Source organism: Chlamydomonas reinhardtii, chromosome 7 (assembly GCF_000002595.2).
Source record: "Chlamydomonas reinhardtii strain CC-503 cw92 mt+ chromosome 7, whole genome shotgun sequence".
Taxonomy (NCBI): Eukaryota; Viridiplantae; Chlorophyta; class Chlorophyceae; order Chlamydomonadales; family Chlamydomonadaceae; genus Chlamydomonas; species Chlamydomonas reinhardtii.
The window spans coordinates 2,834,084-2,857,232 of NC_057010.1; the positions used below are offsets into that span (position 1 = coordinate 2,834,084).

At 60.2% G+C, this 23,149-nt stretch overlaps 4 protein-coding genes across 5 annotated transcripts; all 4 read left to right on the forward strand.

Moving 5' to 3' along the window:
* Positions 1–725: 725 nt before the first annotated feature.
* On the forward strand, positions 726–4,372 carry CHLRE_07g332050v5 (uncharacterized protein). Its single transcript, XM_001690561.2, has 7 exons — positions 726–1,109; positions 1,255–1,305; positions 1,525–1,706; positions 1,922–2,026; positions 2,246–2,320; positions 2,515–2,733; positions 3,112–4,372. Exons 1-7 carry the CDS (start codon positions 932–934, stop codon positions 3,154–3,156), a joined length of 855 nt encoding a protein of 284 aa, XP_001690613.2. The 5' UTR covers positions 726–931; the 3' UTR covers positions 3,157–4,372.
* Positions 4,373–5,085: 713 nt separating this feature from the next.
* On the forward strand, positions 5,086–7,867 carry CHLRE_07g332066v5 (uncharacterized protein). Of its 2 annotated transcripts, XM_043064204.1 has the most exons (4): positions 5,086–5,447; positions 5,726–5,777; positions 6,063–6,218; positions 7,070–7,867. In XM_043064204.1, the coding sequence occupies exons 1-4, from the start codon at positions 5,367–5,369 to the stop codon at positions 7,255–7,257; spliced, it is 477 nt and encodes a 158-aa protein (XP_042922773.1). In that variant the 5' UTR covers positions 5,086–5,366; the 3' UTR covers positions 7,258–7,867. The 2 variants fall into 2 exon arrangements, with proteins under 2 accessions (XP_042922773.1, XP_042922772.1); XM_043064205.1 differs by having other exon boundaries at positions 6,063–7,867.
* A 3,678-nt stretch (positions 7,868–11,545) lies between these two features.
* CHLRE_07g332084v5 (uncharacterized protein) lies at positions 11,546–13,237 on the forward strand. Its single transcript, XM_043064206.1, has one exon. It carries the CDS (start codon positions 12,204–12,206, stop codon positions 12,423–12,425), a length of 222 nt encoding a protein of 73 aa, XP_042922774.1. The 5' UTR covers positions 11,546–12,203; the 3' UTR covers positions 12,426–13,237.
* A 48-nt stretch (positions 13,238–13,285) lies between these two features.
* On the forward strand, positions 13,286–21,116 carry CHLRE_07g332100v5 (uncharacterized protein). The gene is made up of 18 exons (XM_043064207.1): positions 13,286–13,708; positions 13,888–14,084; positions 14,232–14,407; positions 14,564–14,651; positions 14,789–15,025; positions 15,139–15,369; positions 15,520–15,744; positions 15,855–16,100; positions 16,333–16,477; positions 16,763–16,984; positions 17,125–17,305; positions 17,457–17,752; positions 17,883–18,019; positions 18,139–18,270; positions 18,399–18,964; positions 19,098–19,263; positions 19,392–19,768; positions 19,914–21,116. The coding sequence occupies exons 1-18, from the start codon at positions 13,492–13,494 to the stop codon at positions 20,029–20,031; spliced, it is 3,957 nt and encodes a 1,318-aa protein (XP_042922775.1). The 5' UTR covers positions 13,286–13,491; the 3' UTR covers positions 20,032–21,116.
* Positions 21,117–23,149: the final 2,033 nt, after the last annotated feature.

Genomic DNA, 23,149 nt, shown 5'->3' on the forward strand with positions numbered 1-23,149 from the left:
GGTCGGGGCCCCCATGGCCTGGGGGCGGGGTGCAGGCCCCCATGGTTGGAGCAAGCTTGCGTACAGGGCCATGAATTGCTGGGGAGAGTTTATGAGCACGTGCAATGGGCAGGATGAATTGCTTTGACACAGCCTGGAAGCAAGGAATGGGAGGCGAGGAAGCGCCGAAACTTGCCAGCCCGATTGTGACCGGACCGGGAGCAAAACTGGGGCGGGAGGCGCAAGGAAGGACGGGTCATATAATACAGGTATATAGCGCTCGGGGGGCTCAGCCCAAAAAGACCTGAAGCACATGCAGACACATGCTAGCCTATGACACAAGCCCTAGGCGCATCTCAGCACATGGTGAGCAGGACTGCCGCTGCCGCTGTGAACCATATCGCAAACACCACTATGAAATTGCAGGGCCCCGACACACCGGATCTCCTGCATCCATGTCGCCGGCGCATCCATGTCGCCGCCGGCGCATCCTGTCATGGCTGTGACCGCAGGAGTCCTTGACTCGGACCAGTCTTCCACATCTTCGCACGGCACCCCTTCTCCCGCACGGTGTCGGCGAGGGCCCCCTCATACGCGGCCACAGCCGCATGGCGTGTCAGCCCGGCGGCGCAGCCGTGCGACCATAGATGGCGGCGGTGATAGCTACTGCAGCACGGTTGGGCGCGATGAAGGCTGCGGATGAAGACTTGAGCTCAACTCAAGCCCCGCTGCCCATTGGGCCGCCTCAAACCGCTATCTTTACCAAGACATTTTGCGTGATAGCTGCTACCTTGTTTCCCGGTTTGATAGAGGCCCATCGCAGACCGTGCTAGGCCAGCCAGTTGCAAGTCGCAAGGGAATGAATTGATATTAAATCGTCGTGCTCAGCATCTCTCCTGGCGCCAGCGTCCAGCACAATATGACGGCTGTGAGTCCGGCGGAGCGGGAGCAGATGTGCTCTGTTCTTCGAGGCTTTGGGGCTGACCTGAAGCAACTAGACGATAGCGCTGTGGACGCGCTGTGGAAGGCCGGCTATCGCTCCGAAGACCTCCTGCAAATTGCCACACACAAAGGCCTGAAAGACGCGGGGCTGCTGCCTGCCTACGTAGACTACGTGCTATCGCTGAAAGGTGCGGGCGACGTTGGTCTGGAAGAGGTTGCGCACGCCCGGCTTCACGGATAACCCTAGCGCGGGCAATTTCCCTGCTGGGTTGCAATTGAACCCAAGGACCTCCCCGCTCCCGGATAAACGCCTAAATCGGCCTGTAACCTCAGGAGGCGGCAGCAGGAGCGCGCCAGATGCGGGGCAACCGCGTGACCAGCAGGGTAAGCAGCAGGGCGCGGCTGGCTGCCTTCAGACGTGTTGCGGTCCGGGGCTGTTAAGGGGTTGTGGTTGGACGGGGGGCTGGTGGGGGCTGGTTGAGGGGTTTGCGGCGGAGGGGACCAAGGGCAGCACGGCTGGAGACTAGTTGACTGGTGGACCAATTGTGTCCATACCTGACCGACTGGAGCCACCCTGTCAAACCGTACCGTCCCCTCTTGCAGAAGACACCGGGATGCAGCGGGTAGCTGCATCCAGCAAGTTCACGGGGCGAGTTCCGTACGACAAGGTGGACCCCAAGACCAAACAGGTGTCCCGACTGCCAAGCTGCGTCATCGTCATCGCCCCCAAGTTTGCGGCAACTTTCGCACACCACCGCACGTGGTCGGAGGGACAAGACGTGGAGGTGAGGTGTTACAGTAACAGTCCGCCCACGGGTGGTTGGTGCCCTTACAAGCCAGGAGGCTACAGGCACCATCCATATCATCGCCAGTTGCCTTGGTTGGCTGGCAGGTCGGCTCTATGCCCAGGGAGCCTATGCACGTAGTTTCAACGGACAACTAACGGACAATGCAATTTCGATGGACAACTAACCTCCTTCTACTTCTGTCCATTGTGCAGCTGGAGATGTACTGCAGTGACGCCAACAGCATGCGCGCTGTGCCGGCGAAGGTGTTCCGCATCGACACGCGAGTTGACTTCGTCATCCTCAAGTTCGTTGGCGAGGTGTGAAAGTGCCGTGACCACTTCGGGCTGTCACAACCTGCCCTCTCCCGTTCTCCATTGTAGCCTTCCCTGCGCTGCTGCATACTTTCATCGGTTGTTGCCAGTGTCTTCGTTGTCAACAGCCCTATGTGCTCGTATAGTGGGGTTTTTTTACTTTATAGAGTGCCACACATACAGTGAAGTTAAGCAAGTATGACGAGTGACCGCGTTCCTGTGCAGGAGCTCCCGGCGCCAGCAGTTGCGGGTGGCCCTCAAGCCGGGACGGGGTTCTATGGCCACGGCCTGTCCCTCGGGGTGCGTTGGTTACACCTTCTGCAGTTCATGATGCAATCACTTTGTGGGACGATTGGTCATGGCGAGTTTGTTGGGACTGTTCCTCCACAAACTGCATGTTGATTGTGTGCACGAGTCGGCCGCTGACATTTGCGTTTCGTGTTGCCGCACATGACATGACCGTCCGCCCATACCTGGCGGCATTGCTTGTGCAGGGGAACACCGCCAACGTGTACCACGGCATCGTCGCCCGACCTGCAGCGGGCAGTCGCGGGCATGTCGCGCTGGACAAGCTCAGCACCAAAGGCGATTCGGGTGGAGGCATCTTCTCGGCGGCCACTGGGCAGCTGCTGGGGATGATGGTCGGCCGAGACCAGGAGCGCGAGATTTCTTACATGGTCCCGGCCGCAGTCCTGCTGGCGGCAACGGCGGAGGTAAGATATTTGCCATCCACACTACTCCTGGGACTGCGCCACTACCGCTCTAGAAATGCACTTGGCTGCTACATGCCTGTTTGCGCCGCCTTCCTGGCCTTCCCCGCATGTGCTGGGACTACCAACTAAGCGGCAACCCATATGATGCATGTGCATGTGCCATTTGAGCCGATCGACACTACTGTTTCGCCTCTGCTCTGGCATGCGGCCTGTCACGTCACCTCACCAATCTGCATGGGCTCGCGAGATGCCGCGGACGCAGCAGTAGCAGCACTCCTCTCCATAAACCCTGCACCCCTCCGCGCGAAACACTCGAATGAGGAGTTAAATACACATGAATCAAACATCCTCCCTCCACTACCCTACCCTGATCTTCAGGACAATTTCGACCCGGACCCCCCGCCGTCCGGGGAGTGGATGTGAGGCCTGCATGCGCAAGCGCGCGGGGTGATGCACCTCCGCTGGGGCCGCGGCTGGTGCCGCTGCTGGCTTGCCGCTGGCGCTGCTGCTTCACCGGCAGCGGTGCGCGGTCATAGCTAACCAGACATGCATGGAGGTGGCAGAGCGGCCGACGTGGTCAGGATTCAAGGCGTGCAGCGAGGCGCAGTGCACGGCCCTGCTACTGATGGCCATGCACCTCGCTAGTGCGGAGCAGGACCGCAGCTCCAACCAGCTGGTGGTCAGTGCGGCCGGACTGCTGCAGGCTGCAGGCGCTCGCTGCCCCGCCTGGCTGCAGCGGTTGCTGGCGGGCGGCTCTGGATGGTGCGCAGCGGCTGGCTGGTCCGCATTGTATCTGAGGCTGTTGTGTTCGTGACGTCCGCATCCACCATGGCTGCGCACGTTCTGATAGATGCTGTCTGTGCTGCTCACGGCTGTCAAGCTACTGTCGCTGTTCTTCTGGACGGCAAGAGTCCAATTCTGTGGAGTTATGTATGGTGTTATGTATAGTGGATTGGGTGGGGGGGGCACGCACGGGGGCTTGCCGTGTTTCTTAAGGAGGAGTGATACAAGCTCACCCCACCGTGCTCAGCTCATAAGACCCCACCCCGGTTCCCTAGTGCGGGGGCCGCCACGGGCGGCCCCCTGTCCCCCGTGGCCGGGGCGCCGGTTTGTGATGCCCATTTCCCGCTCCAGTTTGTAGTAGAGGGACGTGGTACTTCGCAGGGCAATGACGCTGTGCATGTGCAGACGTGTACAGCATGACTTCGCCGCGTGGGGTGTGGCCCCGAGGGTGGTGAGTAGGTCGCTCAGTGGTTTTGGGATGGTGCCTCCATGACCTAGGGTGACAATGTGTTGTGCATCGTAATGGACGGTCCATCCGTCCCTGCGCATGGCGGCCGCAAGCTGCGCGTGTTGGGCCTGTTTTTGAATAACCTTCTTGCTGTGGTGGAGGTCAGAGGCGTATCCAACCTCAATGATGTACACGGGGTAGTCAGGCTTGTTGATTTGTGGTGTAGCGCTGAAGCCTTCTGCCGTAGTTCGTGGCAGGTTAGGGATGAACTAAATATCAGGTCGCATCTTGTTGAGCTCGGCGGGGCTCACTTGTGGGCAGAGCCAGGAGGGGGGGCGCATGCCGGCACAGTAGTCAGGGAGGTCGGCCCGCCGGGTCGCATCCATGACCATGTAACCTCCCCCGTTGGCGCCATGGTGTAGGCAGTCCGCAATTATGCGCACGGCGGTGTTGTGTTTGGCGATGCGGGCGCCGACCATTTGCGGGTGCGCGCAATGTCATGCCAGGTGTCCCGCATTCCCGCGCTCCGGGTCTGCGCCACGGGTGCGGAGGATGTGGGCGCACACGCCGCATTTGTCACTGTCCCGCAGCTTGAACAGAGACAGGCAGATGAGGCCGCCCTGCCGGGCGGTCTGGACGAACCGGCGGTCTGGACGAACCGGCGCAGCCTATGCCCAGCGTCAGCATGTGTCATGTAGGCCGTGCTTGCACGGCAGTCCAGCGTGCTGGCGGCCTCAGCCCATTTCTGGGTGTACAGGGTGTCCTTGCAGTAGCCGCCCTGGCATGTTGATGACAGAGCTTTGGTTAGACCTCTATTGAGGTCGGAGACGTAGTGGGTGTCAGTGCTGCCGTCGTCGCGGGTTACCGTGAAGGTGGGCCGAGGCGTTGGGTTGTTGTCGGCGGTCTCGGACACGTCAGCTTGCTTTTCGCCGACGGCAACTGCGCCAGCGCCTTCGTCGGCCATTTCATTGCCGTGGAGTCCAGTGTGTGAGACCACTTTAATGAGGTCTGCGTGGGCGCCTCGGGTCTGTCGCGCATGGAGCAGTTCCACGATGGATCCAAGCAGGTCGCGATGTTTGCTCAGATGCAGCCTCCGAGGCTCGTTAATCGCTCGTTTGATTAGATAGAGGCTCGCCGCTGAGTCAGAGGCGATAGTGAGCTTTTTATTTCCGAATTCTTTTCCTACGCTTCCGAACTCAGCGAGCGCCGCCCGGATAGCTGCGAGCTCAGCTCTTGTAATAGTGTTTGTGCACCCTGACCCGTTCGGATTCACGTAAACAACTCTGTTGTCGTCGAGCCAGGCACAAGCGCCGGCCACTTGCACTTCGTTTCCTTCTTGCGTCGTAAGTTTTTGGACAGAGCCGTCTGTCCATACTGTGCTGCGGAGGTCGTGGGCCGGAGCATGCTCGGCTTGGAATCGAGAGAGCGGCAGGCGTGGGGCGCTCGGCGAGGTGGCAGCTGTGGCTTTGGGGTTCTTGTGGAGGTAAGTTGCTTGCTTCAGAAGCGCGGTGGGGAGCGCGGGGCAGGTGTTTGGCCCGGTTGCGGCCAGCGTGGCGGCACGGTCGACCGCCCAGGTGCGGTAGTCCACGACCCGTGCTGGCCGGTGCTCGCTGCGGTTCAGCTTGATTGCGAGCTGTTTCAGCTTGGGCCGGAGCAGCTCGAGGCCTGTGGTGTTGCCAACAGCTACCAGCGTGATGCCCCGCTGTCTTTTTGCGGGGGTGTCTGCCCCCAGACCGACCGTGAGCCCTGCATGTCCTGCAGACCAGGAGGCTAGCTCGCGACAGAGCGGGTGCTGGAGCCACTGAGTGTGTGGGTAAGTGGTTGCCTTGGGGAGTGCAAGGACAGTGAGCGTAGGGGTCTCGTCTGCGTTCGTGGCTTCAGCGCAGGCAAGGGCCCAAAGCAGGGCTTTGCGGGACGCGTCAGGTGTGTGTGGTGGGTGGGCAAATTGCAGTCCAGTCCATGCGGTGCGGTAGGCGTCATGCCGTGCTCCAAAGCAGGCGTCTGCCTGGTCCCGGCTGTAGTACTCATCGGCGCTGCGTGAGCAGTTGAGAGGGGATGCGAACATCTCACTCACGGTGGCCCGGGGTGTCACACGCAGGCACGCCAGGATTGTCTCAACGATGCTTCCTGGCAGGGCGGCCTGCTCAGGCGGCTGCGCTTTTCGGTCCTGTTGGTCCGGGTCGCGCTGGTATCGGGCCATCAGTGCCGCGACGGCCTCTTCAAAGCCCTGCGGTCGCTGTTGTGCGCTATGCTGGTAGGTCTCCCACAGGGTAAGGAGCCGTGCGTGCGGTATAGTGCCTAGCCATCGTCCTGTTGGGTCGTAGACGTCGGCATCAGTGGGGGCCCGACGGGTGCCTCCAGCGGCGATGATGGTGTAGGTTCCTGGGGGCTGGATGTCTTTGTACGGGTTACATGGGGCTGTGGTGATGGTGGTGGTGCCGCGTATGTCTCTAGCGCGTGCTGCCGCGTCCATGGGGCCCGCGTCATGGCGCCCCTGGCGCTGGCGCATGGTTAGGTGCTGGTCCCGGGCTGGCCCAGCGGGCAGCTTCCTAGGTGGTCTGTTGGGTGCAGTGGCCTGCCTGGTGTTATGTTCTTGGAGCAGCGTTCCCCAATCTTCGCTCGGGGGGCTCAGCCCAAAAACCTCGACAGCCTAACCCGCAGCGGCTCTGCCCGACCCGGAAACGACCTGGCCTTCCGCCCGCCTTCCAGCGCAACTGCCCAGCCTTCCCCCAGCACCGCCCGAAACAGCCAGCTCTATCCAAATTTCCAGCTCCAGCCAAACATCCTCAGAAAACATGTCCGGAAACCTCCTCCCCGATTAGGGCGCGCTCACAGCCTTCCCTACCGAACGCTTCAGCTTCGATTCTCCTCACCGTCAGCTACGCTTCCTCACCTCCGGTTGTGCTGTTGGCGTGTTGCACCGCATTTGACTCGCCCGCCGCATTTGCCGTACCATTTTCGGGGCCCTCTTCTGCCTTGCCTCGCCCTGCTCTTGCCCCTGCCTTGTCACACTGTCGCCCGGCCATTGCTTTGCTGCACGACGCTGCATTACGTTTGACGCCCTTCAGCGCCGCTCATCCGTGGACGCCGGCCGACTGCCTGCAGGTGCGCATCGACCTTGCGTTCCGCGCGGTGTGGCGTCGCATTACGTCTGTGCATTGCTACCGCCTTGGCCGGGCGCCTGGAGCGTGAGGAAAGCGCGTCAGCGAAAACATCGACACAGTGCCAGCTACCGTCGGTACAGTACCAGCGCGCAGCAATGCCTTGCTCCCTTCTGCTGCATCTATGACTGAGTGCTATGGGTGCGGGAGGGAACCACACACTTCGGGACTACTGCTCTCATACCCCTGGCCACCTTCCATCACGAGCGGCGCCGGTTAGGGACTTGCGTCAAATACGCAATGCGAACCGCATGCTTGTGGCCTTGCTTCAGCTGTAACGCAACCGGCATTTGTGCGTTTCCCATGCTTTAGCGTGCGTTGTTGTAAGCATGCAACGCATGCGTGCCAGCCATGGCGGAACGCCGGGGTGAGAGGTTGTCGGCGCACGCAAGTCATTGTGCTTCCCGCATGCGTACTGAGCATGCGTATCATGCTTTGTCGTGCGGCCCGCGCGTGCTTCTAGTGCTTCCCGCATGCGTACAGGCCCTGCGTTTCGCATGCTAAAGCACACTCTAACGCACAAACCCGTCCTTATAGTGCTAGTGGTGCATGCCAAAACCCGTCCTTATAGTGCTAGTGGTGCATGCCAGTAAGTGCTGGTGGTCTGTTGATGGCTGGGCTTGGGCTGGGTTGTGCTCCATGTTCGGTGTACGACCGTTTGGGTGCGGTGCGGTGCTGCCACAGTCACCGCCTGGAATTTGTTACATCCGTAATGCCCAACCATTTGTAACCATTCTCTCAGAAAAAAATGCTCAACTGGCCTTCAGCTAGTGGGCCAACTGGGTGCTGGCCCGCCAAGCATGTGCGTCACCAACCTCCAGAGCCCTCCAGAGCCCTCCAGAGCCCTTCAGAGGCCCGTGCAAATCCCTCCAGAGGCTGAGCGGCTCTGAAACAGCTGCGTCAGGAATGCCAGACCACCCTAAATGCAGCAGGAAGCCGCTTTCTAGCTCTGGCTGCCTGCGAAGCAGCTGCAGGAGGACCTGAGCCCCGATGCCCACCGTAAATTCAGGAAGTCTGTGAAAGAAATACTCAACACTGGGCAGGGACACACGGCAGCATGGCGACAGGTCAGAATGTTGCAGTGCTTGGCTGCTGCTGTGCAGGGCCCGAGGGGCTGACGCAACGGGTGTGCAGCTGCATCTGGATCGGCTCGACTGTTACATGAACCAGCGGGTTGCCGCCTCGCAGTCGCTGATCCTTCCAGCTAGGATCCGCATCACTACATCAGCCGACGGGGCCTTAAACTTTGGGCTTGGGAACTTCTACCTGCGCCAGGTGAACCTCACGTCTCCGGCTGTCGCCAACCTGACCGACACCCCCAACACCGCAAACACAGCATTCAAGGCGGGCGTGGACATGCTGCTCCTACTACCCCGACAATGTTAGCTATTCTAGACACGTCCAGACTGTTGCACTGCAGAACGGATACACCACCGAACAGTACATGCTCGAGTGCCGAGCAGACTCCTGACAACCAGTGGGCAGTACTGCAGCTGCCCTTCCCATCTCCTAGTTTGATAACCTTCCGCCAGCACATTGGCGACAGTGGACTTACCAAGACGCTGGAATTCGCAGACCCATACCCTATCGACCGCACTCCCTCTAGTCCTCTACCCGCACTTCAAGATGCGCGCGGGGACGTGGCAGCAGGGCGCGACCAATCAGTACAGTGTGCGCTGGGGCCAAGCGGGTGCCACTCGGCCAAAACACCTACCGCTACGCAGTACCACGGCTTGCCCCTCCCCCGGTGGCCCCAACGCACAACATGTCATGTCACTCAGAGTTAGGGGCTCCACAGGCACTCTGTAATCTTACAGCTGCAGGAGGTTGGGACCTGGTCCCCAAACGCAAGCGCTACAGCCGACCAGCCGTATTGGATTGGCTAGAGTGCGGACTCCCGACCAGCACTCACAAAAGTAACTTTCGGTGGTCAAAACACACACGGCGCCTGACCGGTCCTATCACAGGCGCCTCCCTTGACTGGAAAGGAAAGCAATTCGCTTGCGCAACACGCGTCCAGTTCTTGCAATCGCGACATGACTTCCAGGCTTTAGCTCCAGCGATACAGCGATACAGCGATTAACGATACAGAAGCGATAGAAGATAGTAGCGATGCGCCGGAGTTCCGCGATCCCTGCCCTAACTTCGTGTTCTTTCAACCACTGGGTGCTCCTAATAGCAAGCTTGGTCCCTGTGGTCCCGTGAGGCCGCCTGCGCACGAGCAGGCGACCTCGAGAACAATTTTGTTTAAGATCGTTGCCGCTCAATGGGCAACCATCTATCGTGGAAAGTCACATCCAAAACATTGCAGAGGGCAAAAGCAGTTGCGCGCGCGTCACAGTACCGACGAGTCTGGCGAGAAGTTCTGGCTGGCTTGAGTTTGGCTGTTGCGCAGTCCTCACGCTCCGGGCACCCGCCCCGAGTGGCACCCGCTTGGCTGGGGCCCGAACTTCACGCGCCGTGTGAAGGAGTCAAGTGCCCTTTATTTTGGCCATCAACTTCAGGGACGATATTGCAAATATACATGTCACTAAACTCACTATGAACGGATGAGGTTTCGGCTGAGTTTTGGCTGGGTTTTTGCTGGGTTTTGGGTGTAACGTTTATGTGCCTCGATCGCCCCCGCCGCGCAAGTTTCAGTGCAGCCCTGTTTGAGTCCCCATGTGCGGCACACTTGCAGCCTCTCCTTATCCCCCAGTTTGCTTCCCCAGTGCTCCCCCCAGTGCTCTGGGTTTGGAACAAACTAACCCCCGCCGCGCCGGTCAGCCGCAGCCGCATGTCAGCTCTGATGCAGCTCGATCGTAGGTAGGAAGACTGACGCGCCGCACCGGTGCACGCAGTGCACCGCACGCAGCCATGTCCTCACCTGGCTGGATCACATCCCATCACATCCCACACGCCACTTCCCAGCGCGGCGGGGACGGCTGGCGCCGCCCCGCCGCGCCAGTTACAGTGCAGTCCGTGTGAATCCCATGCGCAGCCCAGATGCAGCTCACGGAAAGGCGCAGCCCAATGTATCCCATCTGAGTGATACACGCAGCTCACACGCAGCTTCCCAACCGGCACCACACGCAACTGCCAGCTCCCGCTCCTGCGCCACGCCAACCGCCAGCCACCACCCCGTGACCTCCGCCGTACACCTATGCACTCATGTCGCTTCGCAGCCGGTCTCCCGCGCAACTTCCAGCTCCCAGCCGTACAGCTACCCGACTCATGCCAACGACCCGTGTGCGTGCCCCCAGGCTCGGCAGCTTCCAAGCCGGCCCACCGTACAACTACCAGCTCCCAGCCGCGGCAGCTACCAACACCCAACCGCAGCTCCTGTAGGGCTGAGGGGTTTGGGGGTGCCGTACACGAGTTAGTTGGGGGTTAATCGGAGCTGTCCTAGAACATACAGTCCTTCGCGCTTCCCACACGCGTGTGCGCTCAACTGCCAGCTCCCACTCGCGCGCCTGCCGACTAGCACCAACTACACGTGTGCGTCACTACAGTCAGGTAGCTTCCGAGCCGGGTCGCCGTACAACTACCTGCTCACACTCGCGCAGCTGCCGACTGCCAAGCTACCTCCTGTACGGCTGAGGGGGTTTGGGGTGCCGTACACAAGTTAGTTGGGGGTTAGTCGGAGCTGTCCTAGAACCCCCATTATACTATTTTTTCCGGAGTTACTGTATTGATGAGTCGCTGGCTGGCTGGAAGTTTGCTGACGTGCATTCCTCACGCTCCGGGCACCCGGAGGCTTGGGTGGGAGGCTTAGGTTGCCCGTGGTCGCCACTCGCCAGTAGGGCACGGAAGTGTTCGGCAGCCTCCCACCCACCCTACAGACCGCCGTGACCTTATCCACCACTCACCCAGCCAGCCATCTCGGGTGCCGGCAGTGCAATTAGCTACACCCAAAGCCAGGTCCAGGGCGCGTGTTGGCGGTCGGTGGGCGCCTGCGACTTGCCCGCGACACGCCAAGACCAACGCGCTCAATGTGACCACCACCTTACCGGCGAATAGCGGAGGCAACGGGCACAGGGCACATGTCGGGGATTATCAAACTAGCTGCAACTGCCTACACCAGGGCATATTTTCGGGCTGAGCCCCCCGAGCGTTCCAGGGGGGGCGAAGCCCCCCAGGATTGCCCCTGTCCGTGCCTGCCTGCCTGTCTGTCGTGCCTGCCTGCGTCGAGTGCCAAACTGGCACAAACCGCGAGCGCCACGTATTATTGTTCGGCCTCAGACTGTGGAGGGGCTCAGCCCCTTTTTGGGCTGAGCCCCCCGAGCGAAGCGATCCAGGGGGGGGCGAAGCCCCCCAGGATTGCCCCTGTCCGTGCCTGCCTGCCTGCCTGCCTGCGTTGACAAAAAGTGCCAAACTGGCGCAAACCGCGAGTGCCACGTATTATTAATTGCTATTCCCTATTGTAGAAAAATAGGCGGCAGGGAAAACTCGGCCGGAGCGAGAAGCGACCTCGCGAGTCCATGGACATCTTGACTTTCTTCAGTCCGCGAGTATAGCTCTTGGGCCCTGAATATCTTACATCCATGTGTCAAAACATGTCGACGACAAGCGTCTTGGGGCAAGAGTGTTGAAAGTTTGTGCAACAACCGAACCATGCGTGCCGATCCCGCCTTAAATGCGTCGCGGCCCGGGATCCCGCGCCCGAGCCCGGCTAGCCGTTTGCGGTGCTTGAGTGGGATGTGGGTGAGGTGCATTTGGGATATCATGGACCGTGAAGTGGCGTGGGTAAGGTGGCGTGGCGTGGCGGGGACAGGGCATGTCGGTGCCTCGGCACGGCGTTGGCATAGTGGCCAGTCCCGCTGGATGGGCTTGCAAGGGTGCTGTTCATGTCGCCGGTGCCCATCGTCACATCCCTTGCGCTTCATGGGGCTCAGCCCATTTTCCAGCTGTACAAAGCTGACACCCCTTTTCCCGTGACCGGGGAACACTTGTCGGGGGCCTGCGCAAACTGCCGATTCATATTTGTATTCTGACTTTCCTCAACACCTTAATACCCCAGAAGGATTGTATCTTCAATTTGCAAAGTCGCCTTGCCGTAAGAGAACGGATTTGCAGAGGCGCGTTGACTTGTGCGCAGAATGCGCATGCAGTGTTACCGGCGACAGCGACGTCAACACTTGTTAGACCCCGACAGCTTTGTGGGCAATGGAGCGACCAAAGGTGGCGTCCACGCAACGGCCTCCTCAGCTGCTGCGGAGAAGCCTGGCGGCCACGCTCCTTGCATGTTGGGCTCCCCAGTGCGGACCCCCTTCCTCGCCGACTCACCACCGCTTGCTAGCGGTCGCCCACTCAAGCTCTGAAGTGTGGATCACGCGTGAGCTGGCATAGTGGCAATGGAGGCATGCCCAGGACGCAGCAGCAGGTAAGGCAGCGTGCGCTTCACTTTTGTTCGTGCGCGCAACAATTAGGCGCTGCTGGCGTCGGTTTACGCAGCATGTACGCGTCCAAGCCAGAGTAAAACCGATGGGCATGTTTGTGTAAGGCTGTCGTGACACAAGGGGAAGTGCTGGTCGAATTATATATTTACGCCAGCCATAAATCGACTGTGCCCGAAGGAGTGGCGCTAGAGGTAGAAGCCCCATGAAGGTGTGAACCGCCGGCTGCCAGGCGCCCACGCGGCCACGGTATGCCCAGGCGTAACGCATGCTCTGCGACTGAAGGAACCTTGGTGGCATTCCGACAACTTGTCATCAAACGGACAATTAGCTTGCCCCTAGGGCTATTTGGTGTCGCGGTCAGGGGGACGCTGCGGGGCAAGGCTGCAAATTCCCAGCCAGCAACCGCACGTTGCGAACCCGTATACGCTTTTGAAAGTCTTTATTCCTAAAGCGGATTTGACAGCAGGTTTGCTACACGCAAATAATTATTTATGCTGCTGAATTTCAACTTGACTCGGCTTGGCGCGTTGGGCGGTTGCTTAGGGTTGTTGAGCGTGGAAACCACGACTCTCCCTCCCGATGCGCGCGCAGCCTGCTTTCGGCCAAAGCCATTGTGGATTGCGCAAGTGGTAGATACCACAGGAGAGCGCGCGTGCGGGGGAACGAGGCCGAATGACAAGAGTTTAAGTTACGGTAGGTTACAGCGGAACGAAAACGGGTTTTCTCGCCCAACCTGCCCGACTCACCAGTACCGCCCTTCCCCTCCACAAAATACCGGTATAAAAGCTTGGGCCCCAAGCGTGGTCTTTACATTCCCAATTTCCTGCCAGGAGCAATTGCAATTTGAGCGCGGACCTGTCCTTGGGCTGCTGTCGTCCTGCTGGCCCACACAGTCACACGTCGTTTCGCCTTCGCCACTCGCCACTCCTTGCTCGCGCCGTCGCCTTAGGCCTGCGCCCTCGCAGCCAATTGCAACTTTAACGTCAACATGCCGCAAAAGCGACTGCGAGGCGTGAGCCTCGCGCTCGCAGCCGTGGCGCTTGCGGTGCTTCTCGCGGGCCTTCTGCCGAGCTGTCCCGTTCGCACCGTGGACGCCCAGCTGCTCAGCGGCCTCACCGGCATTCTCGGCACCCTCCTCAACGGCGTGTCTTCCACTCTTGCAGCGACGCTGGGCCTGGTCGGTGGAACCGTCACCACGGTCACAGGTGGGGCGGCCGGCCAAAAGGGCTGTCGGGCGGCGGGTTACAATTACGTTACTCGAGGCAGTGCAGGGCGTTTCTATCGCGAAACTGCGCTCACGCCTGGTGATTGCGCCGGTTGCCTCTGCATCTGACGCCTGTCCGACTCCCGCGCACCTCTTCGTGATGTTACCACTGTCTCGCAGGTGTGGTGGTGGACGTGACCGCGTATCTGTCGCAGCCCGTGCAGTGCAGTGGCTCGGTGTGTGTTAAGCTGGATGACTATGACCAGTCCCACAGCGACCTGGCTGACGTGAACGCAAAGGTGCTGCTGTGGAGCCCCAAGGTAGCCCACGTGACGGCCGGCAAGACTTATGATCCCCGCGGCAAGGACTGGGTCTCGGTGAGTGGATGATTGCTGAGTTCCAGCGTTGTTGGGTCAGGGTCAGGGCCAGGCAAACCCGGGTTTTGGTGGCTGTGATGGTGCTGTCGAGGTGGCCTGAAACGCCTGGCCTGAAACCGCAACTTAACCCGCTGGTCCCGCCGCCAGGTTGTGGCTACGTGCCGCGAGCTGTTCCAGTACGAAAAGCGCCTGGCAACCTTCTTCATCCGCGCCTCCTTCCACGACTCCATGGCTGTGGACGTGAGCCAGTGCCCTGGCCCCAACTGCGGCGGTGCCGACGCGTCCCTGCTGCTGAGCATCGAGGAGATGGCTCGCCCAGAGAAGTAAGCGCATGGGGGGTTTATTGCATAGTTACGTGGTTGGAGCTGTGCCAGCAATGGGGTGTACCGTATCATGCGCCATGCTATGCAGCTTAGTGGCCTCCGTTTGCGCTCCGGCCGTGACCAAGCGCTTTCCGTCCCTTCCCTGTGTGCATGCAGTGCGTATGATGACTTCTCATTGATCGCTGCTCGTGCGGCCAAGAAGATTGCGTCTTTCTTTGACATCTCCGTTGCCGACACGCTGGCGGTGAGTATGTGGCGCTTGCCGCATGGTGACTGTGTTGCTTGATTCCTAGCAATCCAGCTCAGCCCACTTGATTGCTAACCTGCTTGGCCACACCGTACAGCGTTGCATTGACAACATCCTTCGCATACCGTACGCAGGTGTGCGCCGCGGTGGGCCCCGAGGTCCTGAGTAAGGGCCGCATCAAGATTCTCACTGGCACCGGTGCTGGCGTACTCCGCGTGGGCCGCCTGGACAATATCCGACCCTCGCCGCCGGGCAACCTGCCCCCCAACCACGCCGACCTGACAAGTTTCGCGAAGTTTTGGAAGGAGCGTGGTTTCTCTGAGGCGGAGGCGACTGCTCTGATGGGCTCTCACGCCCTCATCGACACGCAGGTGCGAGCTGACGGATTTAGTACCGTAGATGTTGCACCTGTGCTTGTCAACAAGTTGTTGAGCGTGGAAGGACATAATGAAACGTGATCTGATTCTTTCTAATGTATGCGCAGGCCTGCTTCAACGGCAGGAGAATCAACGACTACTGCGACCCGGCCACCTCGGACTGCTCCAACGTGCGCATGTTCCGCTGGGAGAACCACTACTACAAGGACATCTGCTCGCCAACGCTGTCCATCACGCCCCTGACTCCTGAGGACATGGCACTTGATCCCGTGGAGACCCCAATCCTGGGCATGTCTGATCCCGAGTTGGACGCAGAGGCCCGCCAGGAGACCTGCAAGGTACACACATGCGTAGCTAGGACTGCATGGATGCACGGGACGCGCACCTATCCCATGCGGCATGGGTGCATAATCTCTTTCGAACTTAGTGCCTGCCTATCTTCACGTACACCTGTTAACCTTTAATTTGCTACTTGGGCCTTCTCGCAGTTCACCAGCAAGGAGGCCCAGGCTGTGGCACTGAACAACCTGGCCCAGGTGCGCCGCGGCGCTCGCGCTGAGGCCGTGGTGCCCCCTGAGACGGTTGCCGTCACCTGGACCAACAAGAACTGCCGCGCCGGCGCCGCCTATGGCATCAACGTCACCCAACACTGCCCGCACGCCTACCTTTGGTTCTACACCACCAATGACGCCTACCTCGGCCAGGCATGCCAGGTGCGGTGAAAGGAACGTGCCGAGAAGCTCCTGTGCCGTCCTACTGCGATGCCGCCCCATGCCTGTTCTGGGCTACCCTAATGCCATCATGTGCCTTGGTCTGCCTGCAGGGCGTTGGCAGTGCCCCCGAGGCTGTTGCTGTGCGCAATGCCGCGCGCTCGTATGTCAACAACCAGGCCACCTGGGACGCCACCTACCGCAGCGCCTACCTCAAGATGGTCAGCACGTTCGCCACCTGGTCCCAGATCGCCACCACGAACCCCGTTTACATCAACGGTGGCGAGTGCGCTAGCGGAACCCACCTCGAGGCGGCGTGTGCGCAGGCGTCCCCAGGACTTGCCACGGCGGATACCAAGGTGCGCGCTTCGTATGCGTACTTGACCACGGCTGGCTTTGGGCATTGCTGCGTGCGTGTTGTGCGCGCGTAGCCCTCTCGCATGCGCCCACGCACACCAGCCGTGATCCTGCGGTGACCCTGAGCTGCGTAGCTCAGAACCAGAACCGTGCCCCGCTCACATTGCTCTGCTGGTCCCTAACCCACCCCTCCCTAACCTGGCCTTGCATTCATGGCGCGCTCCTCCCGCGCAGTCGCTCTACTCGGGCAGTTACATCCTCCTGGGCAGCCTGTTGGGTGGCGCCTGCCGCGACTGCGCGAAGGGCGTGTGCCCACAGCCAAGTCAATGTGGGCAGTGCGTCAACACTTTCAACAACCGCCTGCTCGTGCCCAGGAATCGTGAGTATGGGAGCTGACGCCAATACCTGAGCTGTACCATACCCATTCCTATCCTGCTCATGTGATTGCGAGCCCATGCTCCTGGTGGTGTTACTTCAATGTTTGGGCAGGGCCGCTCTTAGCTAGTCTGGCACCCGTGCCAAGCGCTTAAGGCCTCGACGCAATGCCGGTTTCCTTGCTGTGTGCTTTGCTGCGAACGGTATCCCATGACAGCATGTACCTGACGATTCCATGTGCATCCTACCCTTGCGATTGATTGCATCTTCATCTTTGGTCAATCCGCAGCCCTGGTGACCGAGGCCAACTGCTGCTCCTGCGCCAGCCTGCTTCGCTCCACGCGATACAACGCCACCAGGGACGCCAGCGGCAACACCTACGTCACCTCCACAACCTTCGTGGTGCGCTGGCCCGACGTCATGCCGATCTCACAGCCGGCACAGCCCATCCCCGCTGACCAGGGAGGCGCGGTGCCGCCGCGGCCGTTGGACACCACGCCCTTCAATGACGGTGAGTTGAGTTGTCGCCTCTTGCATGACACGTGGGACACTGACACATGGGAGCATGCTGCAGGATGGCAACGCCAGCCATTTTGGCACCACCCGAACGCCAGAACCATAATGCATGGGCCTTCTTTCCCTCTGCTGCAGGCGTGGCACCACCGGCATCCACTTCGCTGGCGACTGTTGGCGACGCGTCAAGTGTTTGCCCCAGTGCTCATGGCACCATTATCAAGGTCCGGGGCTTCCCTAGCAGCCCCTTCAAGTGGACACCCTTCACCCAGACCTACGCCAACCCGCCCCGCGCGCAGATTGCCGCCAGCTACGTCAAGTAAGCGCGGTATGCGGAACGCGGGGTTGCCTGTCCTGTTACCGCTGGAAATTAAACAGGGGCTTGTTGCTATCTGAATTGGCAAGCATCAGGCTACATCAGGCCTTGAAAGCTCATGTAATTGACACTTTCCCCGATCTCTGCTACGTAGGCCCGGCACCAACATGACCGTGGACGCTTATGAGATTGACATTTTTGCCACGGCCAAGAACATTGGTTGCCCCGCCGGCAAGCCGACCTGGTCTCTGACATACAACGGCTCCGTGCCCGGTCCCTCATTCCGTGTGCTTAAGGGCCGTCAGACGCTGGTCCGCTTCAACAACCGCCTCACGCCCGCCAATCTGAGCGGCACGCCCTTCAGCGAGTTCCACCCCTGCGAGGGCACGCGCTCCGGCCGCCCCATCTCCGTCCACTACCACGGCTCCGCGTCGCTCGCGCCCTATGATGGTGAGCGCGGCATGTCGGCTCTAGCACCTGCTTGGAACGCTTGCGCCTAGTGCTTTTCCCTGGGTTTGACCCGCCCATACCGTGTGCTAGCTGTGTAGTAAAACGCATGTTTGCTGCGTGTTCCGGACAGGCTGGGCCGAGGACACCACATGCGGCGCTGAGAGCAAGGACTACTACTACCCCAACTGGCGCGCGGGCTTCGGCTGGTACCACGACCACCAACTTGACATCACCTCTGAGAATGCCTACTTTGGTCTGAGCGGCCTGGTGAGTGTTGGGATCCAATGTACCTGGTTGCGTTACTGCGTAGCCTCTGCTTGCCTGTTGCGCGAGTTCCCCGCCTTGTTGCTGACTGCCCCCGCTGTGCGCCCCATGCACGTGCGCAGTACACGACCGTTGACAAGGCCGCCGAGGGCGGCTGTGGTGAGCCATGGAACCTGGACGGGATCCCCGAGTGGGACATGCAGTTTAAGGACGCTGTCCTGGACAGCAACTGCCAGCTCTACTATGACCGCGCGGTGAGTGTTGTTAGTTGAAGGTCCCGGAAAACCCTGCCTGCAAACGGTTCCACCTTCCTTCCTTCCAGCGGCCTTCCGTCCATGTGACGCTCAATGTCACACGCTCCCTGCCTGCCTTGCCTCCACAGGGCCCCCACCGCAACAACCTGTACGGCGACATCAACTTCGTCAACGGCATCCCCTGGCCCGTGGCCACCATGGAGCCCCGCTGGCAGCGCTTCCGCTGGCTGGTCTCTTCCGTCGCCCGCCCCTACAAGCTGCGGTTTGTGAACGCCGACGGCACCGATTTCAGCGGCGGCAAGTGCCAGGTGATTGGCGGCGAGGCCGGTACTCGCCGCTCGCCTGTGTCGTATCCCGCCGCTGGCCTTTTTATGGGCGTGGCGGAGCGCTACGAGGTGGTGTGCGACTTCAGCGGTCTCAGCGGCAAGACTCTGTTCCTGGTGAACGCCTACGACGACCGCCGCATGAAGGACGTGCCGTACTATTGCCACTCCCACCTGGTCATGAAGATCAACGTGGCTTGTAACAGCACCGGCTGCCCGGCCAGCCCGCCTGCTTTCCAGCCTCCGTCATCCTCCAGGGTCACACCACTGGACCGTGTGCTAAACCAAACCGACATCGACCGGGCGCTCGCGATGGTCGCCAACAAGCAGTGCACTCGCACGTTCCGCTTCGGCCGCCGCCACGGCCACTGGTGAGATGGGGGAAGCTGGGATGGCGCGGGCCGGGGTCCGCTCATGACTTGCTCTCATGATTGCCTCTTGCCGCTTGCGTGCAGCGTTCACATGGCCTTAACCGACCTTGCTCATGTTTGTCCGTGCACACAGGGTCATCAACGGCGAGTCGTGGCACACAGCTCGTGTGGCCGCCAGCGATGTGGGCCACAACACTTGGGAGGTGTGGTGCCTGGAGACCGGCGGCGGCTGGTTCCACCCCATTCACATCCACCTGGTCGACTTCTTCGTGCTGGCCCGCAATTGGGACGTGAACCAGGTGGGGCGTCTTGGCATTGGGTTGTGCGTGCACGAGCGCATCCGAAGCGGGCTGCATCCAGCAAAACATGTGAATACTGGTTGTCGCATGCAGTCAGGACGATTGACGCTTATGTGCGACCTTTGCAGGTCCACGATTACGAGCGCTGGATTGGCAAGGACGTTGTGCAGCTTGACCCCAGCGCGCACATTGCGCTGCTGCTGCGCTTCGGCGCGCACCGCGGCGAGTACATGTTCCACTGCCACAACCTGATGCACGAGGACTTTGAGATGATGCGCTCCTTCCACGTCATGCCCACGCCCGGTTCCCGTACGGCCTCCACGGCGTTGCCGATGCAGTCCGACCCCACCATCGTGACGACCCTGAACTACGTGTATGATCTGTACGACGACCCGGTCTATCCGGCTGCTGGCCCCAAGCCCACCAGCACCCTGACGCCGCTGCGCACTCCCTCGGCATCTACCACTGCGGCGCTGTCCATGCCCATCGACCGGGCCATCCACAGGTGTGTGTTGTTCGGGTGTTGTTATGAAGGCATTATGTTGTGCAAGTGACCAGCAGCACAGTCGACGCGGCATGGGAATGCCCTGCATTTACCTGCACACGTCACTACTCACTTTCATCCTTGCCATCCCGAATCGTGCCCACAGGATCTACTACCCCTACGGCTCGACCAACATCACCTCGGCTGGCGCCGCCAAGCTTGCGAACCCCGTCACCAACCCGTGGTTGGTGCCCATCTGCAAGCCGCAAAAAGCATACCCATGAGCTTTAAGAGTGCGTTTTCAAGATGCATAGCGTGACTTTCCGTGATTAATATGTGAAATTTTCAGGCTTTGTACTGCGCGTCGTCTTTATGTCTTTAGGGCTGCACATGACGGCCGTGAGCGACCGCGGTGCTGAAGTCTAGCATACGCCCCTGTTACCGTTTGCCCCGTGCAACGTTCTGGCACTGTATTGCGCAAGTTGGGTCAGGCTGGTGCTTCTGTGCCGTCAACATTGATGTCAGCACGGCGCCAAACTGATGTGTGTGTAGGCGTAATCGTTTTGTGATGATGCGCTGCCCAATTTGCACGCAACATGCTCGTGAACTTTATTCTAGGGATGAATCATACGCACATAACCGCTCAGGCGCACATGCACTGGGGGACATATTATAGGTGCATCGCACCCCTGCATCGCACCGGCATGCCAAGTGGGAGGGAGTTTCGTTTTGGGTCGTGAGCCATTTAAGAGCGCGTGAGCTGAGAGTATGCACCGTATGAGAGTCGGAAAAAAACATGCATCAGTGGCAAGGCATTGGGGCACGTGCGCATAATGCAGCACGCGACGCTGGAGCCTGGAGACTTCCGGTAGCAGTGGACATGCGGTTGAGAGACCTTTCTCGAGAGTGATACGTACCGGACGAAGTGGTTGCAGCCAAGTGCCAAGCAAGGACATGGCGTTGGTTTGAGGGTCACGCGCTGGATCGAAGCAGCAAGGGAGCTAGCACCTAGCCGTCGGGGGAGGTCTTGTTGCTCTGCGGACATCGCAGCCAGGGAGCGTGCATGTGATCGGAACCGCGTTGGCGTGAAACGGTTGTGGGGTGCAGTATCGTGTGTGTCCGAGAAGGACAGGTCCCGTACACAGGAGTGACAAGTTCGGGTTCTGCACATTTGCAGAATTTGTTAGACCTCATGCATCGTATGGGACTAAGGATAGTGAAGTCTGGATGGAAGTCTGGATGGTCCGCTGGTTTGGCGCCGTTGCGTCGCTGTACCAATGTCGGCCGGAGCTGGGGAATCTGTGCCACGATCACATGTGAGCCATCCTTGGCCAGTGTGCTGGCCGCGGCTTTAACATACAAACGCTGTGTCAGATCCTCCGAGGGAATGAACGTCTGTGGGGGGGCCGGGGGGGCTCAGGTTTTGGTTGCTTGGCAATAATGGGTTCGTGGGATCGGCAAGGTCAGGCGCCCCGTAGACGCCCCTGGAATGCGGGGGGCCGGGGATGGACTAGGGACGCCGGGATGCCCGACTGCCCGCCAGCAGCTAGGCGCGTAATTACCCATGCGCCGGGCAGGCTTGGGCCGCCGGGACAGGATGATGGGCTGCTTGCTGTTAAACACCACCTGCACCAATTGTACTGGTGCATTGCGGAGCAAAGGTGCACACCAGGGCTCGGCGCACGCGGACTGCCTGGACGAAGGGACGTTGCGTGGGCTGATGGGGTTGGTGGCTGGTCAGCTCAGTTTGGCGAAGCGGTGGCGCAATATGGTAATTCAGTTGGCCGAAACACGGCAGATTGTCGACCGAACCCCCTCCCCAGATTTTCCGGGTCGGCAAAATTTTCCCACCCTTCGCCGCCAGTAGCGGGAATCCCTGCATGCGCCGGGCAGGCTTGAGCCGGGACAGAATGACGGCTCATTTCTGCTATACCAGGGGAGGGGGGTGTGCAACTCGGCCTGGATCCAGGTTCGCGCTGCATGGGACCCGGCCAAAAGGTGTTCGGACCCCTCCCAAGGAGCTCCCGGCCATTCATTCGTGTATGCAAGACAACTGTATAGTCATTAGAACTGATAGCGAAGGGCCGCAGGTCCCCCTCCAACATTTCGAGGGTTTAGAGCCATTCCTGAGCGATTTCATGACTTGCGGGCGGCTGCCACTTGCGTGCGCCATGCCACTGGCCGCTGCACGGGATCTGCGGCAGGAAGTCCATGTACGCCCGCGCGTGGGGGCAGTTGTCTCCACCGGCAGTTGCCGCCATCATGACTGCTGCCGCCGCCGCCGTCAACAGCAACCATGCTCATCGAGGCAGACCAACGGAGAACTGCGCGGGGCAGGATGCGGGTCAGGGGAGGGCCTGATGCGGGATGGGCGGGCGGCAGCGAGGAACAGCCCAGCCCAACAGGTTTTCGCACGTAAACAGGGGAGACCACCCGCCCGAAGCCCCCAGGCCATGTAATAACATCCTGAACCGCAACTGTGGCCTAACCACAGCCCTGCCCACATGCCAGGGATAGCCCGGCGTGGCCCAGTCCCGGTCCAATCGTGCACCCAAAGTCCCCGGACATCTGGTGTGAACACTACGCCGAACCTTTTTGCAGTCTGAAAAGCGCTATGGGCTCCCATATACATGTTCTCCATTCTGACACCTAAGCACATGATATCTAGGAACGCGCGATGCCCGCCATGCAAAATTGCGCCTGCATTCTGGTGGGGAAGAATGCCTCCCTCTAAGGACCCCGGCATGCGCGCTATGGTCCAAGTACCACCAACACATATCGAAATCGTGCAGGCGCAGTGATATGGCTGCGACGATTTGGCCCCCTGTGAGCTGAATCGTCGCATTTCGCCGGACATCGCGTGTGGCCTGATACTCCTAGTAAACATGGTCGGGACTCGCGCTTCTGGCTTCTCATACAGTTGGCTCCATTCTGACACCTAACCTGGGGAAAGGAGCGATAGCCGACGCCACCCGAGCTTGTGCCGCGCTGGGGGCCTTTCCATGCGGTCCTGGAAACGGCCCAACCAGCACCCTCCTGGCCTCCTAAGGCCGCACCCACCCCCGCTGGGACATGGTATTGGGATGCAAATGCCTAGGTCGGCGCTGGCAGCTCCTTAGGAGGCTCAGCGAGCCCGCAAAGGGTCCATTTCCCCGTTCTCCCCTGGTCTCACCGTCGCTCGCAGGGCGCCCAGGGCCTTCAGGACACGCCAGATCCCCGCGAAACGAGCGTTCCAGTTGAATTTACTAGTTGACGCCATAGGACACGTCAAGTCATGAAATCGCTCAGGAATGGCTCTAAACCCTCGAAATGTTGGAGGGGGACCTGCGGCCCTTCGCTATCAGTTCTAATGACTATACAGTTGTCTTGCATACACGAATGAATGGCCGGGAGCTCCTTGGG

Bases quoted from the DNA above. Each gene is read 5' to 3' on its own strand.
- CHLRE_07g332050v5 (XM_001690561.2), top strand. From the start codon at position 932: ATGTGCTCTGTTCTTCGAGGCTTTGGGGCTGACCTGAAGCAACTAGAC. The intron at 2,321-2,514 runs GTGCGTTGGTTA...TTGCTTGTGCAG, and splicing joins GCCACGGCCTGTCCCTCGGG to GGGAACACCGCCAACGTGTA. The intron at 2,734-3,111 runs GTAAGATATTTG...CCTGATCTTCAG, and splicing joins TGCTGGCGGCAACGGCGGAG to GACAATTTCGACCCGGACCC.
- CHLRE_07g332066v5 (XM_043064204.1), top strand. From the start codon at position 5,367: ATGCTCGGCTTGGAATCGAGAGAGCGGCAGGCGTGGGGCGCTCGGCGA. The intron at 5,448-5,725 runs GTAAGTTGCTTG...CATGTCCTGCAG, and splicing joins GCTTTGGGGTTCTTGTGGAG to ACCAGGAGGCTAGCTCGCGA. The intron at 5,778-6,062 runs GTAAGTGGTTGC...TGTCACACGCAG, and splicing joins TGGAGCCACTGAGTGTGTGG to GCACGCCAGGATTGTCTCAA.
- CHLRE_07g332084v5 (XM_043064206.1), top strand. From the start codon at position 12,204: ATGCGCATGCAGTGTTACCGGCGACAGCGACGTCAACACTTGTTAGAC.
- CHLRE_07g332100v5 (XM_043064207.1), top strand. From the start codon at position 13,492: ATGCCGCAAAAGCGACTGCGAGGCGTGAGCCTCGCGCTCGCAGCCGTG. The intron at 13,709-13,887 runs GTGGGGCGGCCG...ACTGTCTCGCAG, and splicing joins AACCGTCACCACGGTCACAG to GTGTGGTGGTGGACGTGACC. The intron at 16,985-17,124 runs GTGAGTTGAGTT...CCTCTGCTGCAG, and splicing joins CACCACGCCCTTCAATGACG to GCGTGGCACCACCGGCATCC.